This window comes from Rosa rugosa, chromosome 2 (assembly GCF_958449725.1).
Source record: "Rosa rugosa chromosome 2, drRosRugo1.1, whole genome shotgun sequence".
In the NCBI taxonomy this organism is placed as follows: domain Eukaryota; kingdom Viridiplantae; phylum Streptophyta; class Magnoliopsida; order Rosales; family Rosaceae; genus Rosa; species Rosa rugosa.
In genome coordinates this window covers 8,139,761-8,146,893 of record NC_084821.1, presented here as the reverse complement: position 1 = coordinate 8,146,893, position 7,133 = coordinate 8,139,761, and the positions used below count along the sequence as shown (strand labels likewise).

The following is a 7,133-nucleotide window of genomic DNA, read 5'->3' as shown; positions in this document are numbered from 1 at the left end:
ATAAAATTTGGTTAAAGGCGATAAATAATGTGTAGCCCTGTAAAACCCCAATTTAATGAGGAAATATCATGCAATAATTACAAATTTACAGTATATTGGGAGCATAATAAACAATTTCTTCTTAGATAAAGTAACTTCATGTAACTCAATTGCAACTTATGTAGTTGAATAACAAACAAACACAGGAAAGCAATTTTTTGCATCTTGTCCGCTAGTATTCAAAACATTTGATCAATTTGAAGAACTAATTTAACATTAATTCAAAATTCAAAATGTTAACCTTATACAATGTATATACATAAAGCTATGAATCTTATATATGGGATCGATCATAGGATGGATTGAGTCATTTTCCTCTCATCTAATAATGTTGCAGCCCTATGAATCTGTCAATGCTAGGTAGTTCGAACCCAATTATGAGAAAGGATCTTACATTAGGTCTCATAATTTAGGATTGGAAAATCCGATAATCACACTTTGCATTCTTCCCAAAATCAACTTCCGTTTGCTTGCAATCACATGACGCCATGATCGGAATCTTATTCATCATAATCCCTGAGATTGGGAAGCTAACACTTCCGACCAAGGTCAGTGTCAGATCAACTTCATGGTTTTGAATGTCTTGTTTCAGGAGGTCTGCGTCTTCTTTATCTACCCCAGGATGGTTAACCCCAATGGTTGCATTCAGTGATTTTGTGGATTTCTTTGGCTGAGTAAATGGCTGAAACTCGGTCTTACCCAGATCGACATGAGCAGCAGAAGCACTGACTTTGAACAACCCGAATTTGAGCTCGGTTTTCTCGTTCTTGTTATTAAACTCCACTAGCAAATCCACTTTTCCCTTCAAACTCACCTTCTGCTTATTTTGAGCGTTGCCAAAGTCGATCCTCGTTGCATTGAACCTCCGGACCTTGATTTCAGGTAGGTAAGAATGGAAGATGGAGATGAATACAAAACCTAAGATGAGGGCGAGGAGGACGAAGGCGAAAATGAACATGCAACCCCATGCACAGCATGCATAGGCACGTGGACGGAAGCGTTTTGGACGTTCACCGTCTAAATCTGGTGGGGGGAGGAAGGCTCCATCAGGCTTGGTGCTTGGAGTGGAAGTTTCCGAGAAGGCAACGTGGCGTGCGCTGGCCCTGCTGCTCTGCTTTGACTTGGAGCTGCCGGGAGGGGGTGGCAAAGATCCAAACTGATCTTCCCTCATTGTTTGATGATCGATCGGCAGTACCTCCTAGCCTTTGGGGAGGAGGAGTACTACAGAAAACAAAAATGTGATGCAATTGACCAGCTTAATTTCAATCTCATATCTTTCAGATGGACAATAGGTTTCTTAGCTGTGAGAAACTCTAGGACCACAATCTATAAACAGTAAATAAAAGTTGGGATTGCAAAGTAAATTAAACAATACCTGGTGTTCACACCCATAATCTGGTATGGCCAGGCTTGTAATGTAGCACACTCCAAATATAGCTCCCTACTTTCAGGGACCTAAGAGAATCATGTCCGTAAGAAATTGCTGGACAGATTGTCACATATGTGATAATCCTTTCACAAGATTATGCGGAATATACGTACGTGAAATCCACTGTTATATGATGAGACTAGCATGCATATTGTCAAATAGAAGTCGAAAGTCGAGAAAGCTCTTAACTAATGAAGATCATCAATTAATTCATTACGCTAAAATGCATATTACAAGAAATCATGAAAGAAAGAAAGCACAAACCAACTATCTAGAATCGCACAATTGGATTGATTCCCACTCTAAAAAGCCATGGATGGAATTGAATCATGCTAAGGAAAACCATAGGAGGCATGTACATATATAGAAAATGTTCTATAATGCTTCCCTAATCAGATCAATGTCGATATGAATTTGCCAAACTGATAAATGGAAACAGCAACAAGCTAGTTTTAGAGGTCAGGAGTCTGCACATTTGATTTATTTTCTTCAGAAGATGGCCGGTTCTCTGAGTCAGATTGCCGGATGTCTTCAATCATTCTAACAACTTCTTCCATGTTAGGACGCATGTCCGGCACCTTTGCCACACAAGCCATTGCAATTTGCAACATTTGCACCATTTCTTCTTCAATGTTTTGATATCTCATCAACTCAACATCGAAAACCTCTGCAGTCCATTCCTCCCTGACCACAGACTGGACCCACCTTGGGAGATCAACCATGTCATCACGCCCTGGTGACTGGAGAGGAGCTTTTCCAGTCAGCATCTCTAGGAGGACGACGCCGAAGCTATACACATCTGATTTGTGAGAGTGCTTACGAGTTTCAATTACCTCTGGAGCACGATATCCTGCACTCCGAGCAGTGGCAGGAACATTCATAAGAGGAGTCAAGCCAACATCAGAGATGCACCCATCAAGATCTTGGGTGAGAAGTACATTTGTGGCCTTAATATTTCCATGAGTGAACTTTGGACCACCCACTGAATGGATGTGGGCGATTCCCCTCGCAGTTCCAAGGGAAATTTTTATTCTTGAATCCCAGTCTAATGGAGTTCTTCCTCCTCCCCTGTTTCCTGTCATCAGAAAAATATGAGTTTTAGTTCAAGACAATGCTCCAACAGACAGCTGAATTCCTATGAACTTTCACACTCCATAACTCTAGCTCTAAGACTAGGGAAAGTGAGTCTGACAAGGTAGCCCAAATAGACTATTTATTGAGTTTGGAAGAAGGTTAAAAAGTCCTTACTAAAATACAAAAAATGCAAAGATTCTTTGCCTGACTCAGTTTACTTAGAAGAAATTTGAATTTGGGAATTTCCACACATCCTAATCTCAACAAAAGAAAAGATACTTCATGAAGTTGAACAGTATTATTATATCAGGCATCTCAGATAAACATTCTTCTGTTACCATATAAGGTAGGAAAAAAATACATCCATTAAAACTAGTATGCATCACAAGAAGCTAACAAGTACAGGAAGAGAGAAAAAAGGGCAGGGGGCCTCCACCTTAATTGTAACAATAGCTCCTGATAAATGCATACAAAGTGGCAAAGCATGTGATTATAACACTCTGAAATCTTAACATAACAACATAACACGACAACATCAAGCATGCTACTCGACTGGGTGCACAATGCAGCATACAGTTCCAAGTGTTAAACTTCATTACAAGTCTTTTTTTTTTTTTAAATGTCTTCCAAGAAGTATGCTACAGAAATTATGATGCTCTCTACTCCGTGTTCACCTGCATTTTCTTCTAGATATGCACATAAAGTTCACACCTAACAGATTTTTAGGCTATCTGTGTTTATTTTCATGTGTCCAGACACCCAGAGGAATGACCACATATAAATCACAAAGTCAAACCACGAGAAAGAGGGAAAAAAAAGACAGAAATAAAGAGTAGGGATCATACCATGCAAAAAAGCTGATAAGCTGCCATTAGAGATATAATCATACACCAGAAGCTTCTCGTCTTTTGAGTAATAATAAGCACGGAGTGGTACAACATTTGTGTGTTGTCCAACTCTTCCCACAATCTCCATTTGCTGTTCAAAATCCTTCTTCCCAACGACCACTTCCTTCAGCCTTTTGACTACAACTGTTGTTGCCTCCTCTAGGACGGCTTTGTACGCTGTACCATAACTCCCTTTTCCCAACACTTCAGCTGAAGCTCTCAACAAATCATCGAGATCAAAATTGTATGAACAACCTTCAAAGAATACTAGTTTGTTCTTCTCAGGTTCTTGCACCCCACTGCCAAACTCCTCTCTGGGCTTCTCACTCCTCCCACCAGTAGGAGCCTTCCCTTTCAATACATTAGTTCCTCCACTGTCTTTTTTCTTTAAACAGCAGAGAACTACAATGAGGCCTAAAAGCAACAAGAGAACAGACCCTCCAGCTGCTATAGCAATGATGACTCCCATTTTCAGCTTCAGTTTGGAGCTTTTATGAGGAGGTGCTGCTGGCGGAGAAAAGGAGGTAGGAGGTGGAGGGAGGGTGCAAGCTTTAAGAGGTCCTCCACATAAAAACGAGTTTCCCACAAAGGATGAATTAGGGAACCCTTCAAGGGATGATGGGATAGAGCCATTAAGATGGTTGTAGCTTACATTCAAACGCTTTAGCTTAGGTAGGTTGAGATCAGGTATCGGTCCAGAAAGGGAGTTGTTCTGGAGGTTCAATGTTGTGAGTTGAGTTAAGTTACGTATCATTTGCGGAATGTTGCCTGTGAAAGAATTAAATGATAGATCCAACACATTGAGTTGAAGTGGAAAGGAAGCAGGAATATCACCAGAGAAGTTGTTCCGCTGGACATATAGGTACTGGAGCATTGGAAGGGAGGTAATATCGGATGGAAGGCTACCACTGAGGCGGTTGGATCGAAGGCTGAGAGCCTTGAGGGCATCAAGCTTGCCCAGGGTGTTTGATGGGATAGAACCTATGAGTCCAATTCCTGGGAGACGGACAGAAGTCACCCGAGTTCCATTTGGATGGCAACTGATGCCAAACCAGGAGCAGACTGAGGTAGCAGGGTCCCAAGCAAGGTTACGGCGATGGGGAACAGCATTAGCAAAGCCAAGAAGGGCTTGCTGATCAGAATTCAGGTCAGAGAAAACCAGGGGAAGAAGAATGGCAATGACAAAAACGAAAGAAACTACTGAAAAGGGACAGGACTTCATTATTGTTTGAGACCAGAGTCTACAAAGAGGACTACAAATTTGAAAGTATATCTTCAGGGATCATGATCTCCTGGTTCAGTAAGAAAACCACAAAACAAGATCAGGTGGTCAATAACTACAAAAATGGACAAACATTTTCCATTTGATAATAACAGCAAAGCACAGGACAGCAAATAAAAACAATCAAATTATGAAATGTCAATTCAGTTTCAGTAATGCTAAATTGCTAATCTGAAATTTCAGTTCTTACTTAACCAGAGAACTATGTATAGGTACATATCTGTTGGGAGTTCAAATTATTATCATATACAAGTGGGTGAGAAAGGCAAAACACCCTTTTATCAACTGTTGTACAAGCTAATTCCTTACACAACAAGATAAATTAGCAGAATTGTGCACAATTTGATAACTTAAAGAGTTGTTTAACAACCACAAAAAGAACTGAACTAAGTGAATTCACCAAATTAAACCTAAACTAAACATTACACGAAAGTGGGTTTGTTCTAAAAGCAAGCACATTGACCAAATTCAACGAAATTATTCAGCAAAAATGAATGCAACTGAGGAACCATTAATGGGTTTAAACTAGAACACAAATTTAGTTGCAGAGCTACAAATTAAAGCATTCATGCAAGGATAAAATTCATAACTTCATACTCCCAATACTGTCAGAAACCAAAACACTCTTAAACAATGGCAGAAATTACAAGCAGATCTGTAAGCAATAAAAAAAGATGAAGATGGTAACCTGCAGTTTGCAGAATCCAAGAATGCAGAGACAGCTGGGCAGCCTGAGCTGAATGGGGTAGCTTCAGATCCAGACATTAGAGATTTCTTCCTAGTTTAGCACTCAGCTGAAATGTGGGTACTTGGAAGAAACCATTGGGGAGCAGAAAGTACGAGACTTTATGAGGATTTGGTGAGAAGTAAGCATGATTTTAATAGTTGGGAGTAGCAAGTTCGAGACTTTGAGCAAGAAACGTATTTCTGTTTCTTCTCTTACAGTGACAAAGTTAACAAAGACAGAGAGAGCTTGTTTTGGAGACGGAAAAAAGAATTTTTGGGTTTGAATTGTTAAAGGGAAATGAGAAAGGAAAAAGGAGATAGAAGATGAAGGAATGAATAAAATAGAGAATAAAGGAGATGAAGAGGACTTCACTGGCCTTTCACTGTTTGTGTTTGCCAGCAAAGTGAGAACCTCTCTCTAGTCTCTAGTCTCTACTACTTACAGAGACAGCTAGCTCAAAAGTAGCATCAGTTTTGTAGTTACCATATACAGTATACAAATATAAACAATGTATAAAGTAAATTTGGGACATAGAAAGGCTAAGAGCAAGTCCATCCGTGGGTTATCAGGTCACCTACTATTCACTGTTTTTTATGTGTGTTTTCACTCTCTGGGTCACGAGCACAGTGTATTTCGTGCATTGGGTCACCCTGAGTCACTTTCTTGGTCACCCTGGTGACCTGCAAGCTGACATGGTAACCTAGGTCTTATTGAAAACAGTGTCGGTGACCCAGAGAGTGATAATAAACACTAAAAAGCAGTGAATAGTAGGTGACCTGGTGACCCAACGGGTGAACTTGCTCTAAGAATAAGTTAGTTAGTCGAGTTTAATAGCTTAACATCACAACATGTCAAATAAAAATAAAACGTTATTCAAATTAAATTGAAGATACCTCTTATTTATACCTCATTTCATAGAAGTGTTTATGCGATTTCATCAATTCTTGAGTTTAACAGTCTAGTGATACAACATGTTCGAGCAAGAAAACGTTTTGTAAACTTAAAATATTTAAATTTACAGCTCATTGTCAGGTTAGTGCTTAAATATATACCATATAATATACAATTTTGATTGTTGTGGTTAGACCGTTTTGTTTGTTTGTTATTGTCACCATTTGGACAAGCTTTCCTCATCAACTAGGTATTCAATTCTAGACTTCTAACTTGTTTTTATTCAAATGACCTTACCAATAATCCTAGCTAGCACCCAAATATATCAGAGTTATGCATGCATTTCCCTAAATTAAGGTTATCACTTAAATTCTTGGATTTTGGCAGAGCAACCCATGAATAATAAGGTTAGCATATATTTGGTAGAAGCTAGATAACAAATATGGAACTGATGGGAATATATTTAAATTAGAGAGTTCCTTTCAATTACAAACAGATAGGTAACATCATTAGTAGCATTCATTGGGTGTTTGACTAAGAGGGAAAAAAGAAAAAAAGAAAAAAAAAAGGAATTGAAATGCAAATCCAAGTTTTACAGTTGACATGCAAATAGTATATATATTCACAAACTTCATAAAACAAAATCAACGTTATGCGCCGATTATATACAACTTATACATAATTTATTACTATCTAGTATATAGTAAGGACGGAATAGTTTGTTTTCGAGAATTGGAGACAATGTGTTTGATAAAAAGTTTTTTTTTTAAAAAAACTGTCTTTTTATAAGTATTTTATACGTGA

The 7,133-nt window shown here is 38.7% G+C and overlaps 2 protein-coding genes across 2 annotated transcripts; both read right to left on the bottom strand.

Moving 5' to 3' along the window:
* Positions 1-235: 235 nt before the first annotated feature.
* Positions 236-1,530, bottom strand: LOC133731736 (uncharacterized). Its single transcript, XM_062159144.1, has 2 exons — positions 1,415-1,530; positions 236-1,260 (listed from the first exon to the last, which is right to left on the bottom strand). Exon 2 carries the CDS (start codon positions 1,208-1,210, stop codon positions 449-451), a length of 762 nt encoding a protein of 253 aa, XP_062015128.1. The 5' UTR covers positions 1,211-1,260; positions 1,415-1,530; the 3' UTR covers positions 236-448.
* A 122-nt stretch (positions 1,531-1,652) lies between these two features.
* On the bottom strand, positions 1,653-5,854 carry LOC133731735 (probable inactive receptor kinase At5g58300). Its single transcript, XM_062159143.1, has 3 exons — positions 5,400-5,854; positions 3,388-4,721; positions 1,653-2,543 (listed from the first exon to the last, which is right to left on the bottom strand). The coding sequence occupies exons 2-3, from the start codon at positions 4,649-4,651 to the stop codon at positions 1,921-1,923; spliced, it is 1,887 nt and encodes a 628-aa protein (XP_062015127.1). The 5' UTR covers positions 4,652-4,721; positions 5,400-5,854; the 3' UTR covers positions 1,653-1,920.
* Between the last annotated feature and the right edge of the window lie 1,279 nt (positions 5,855-7,133).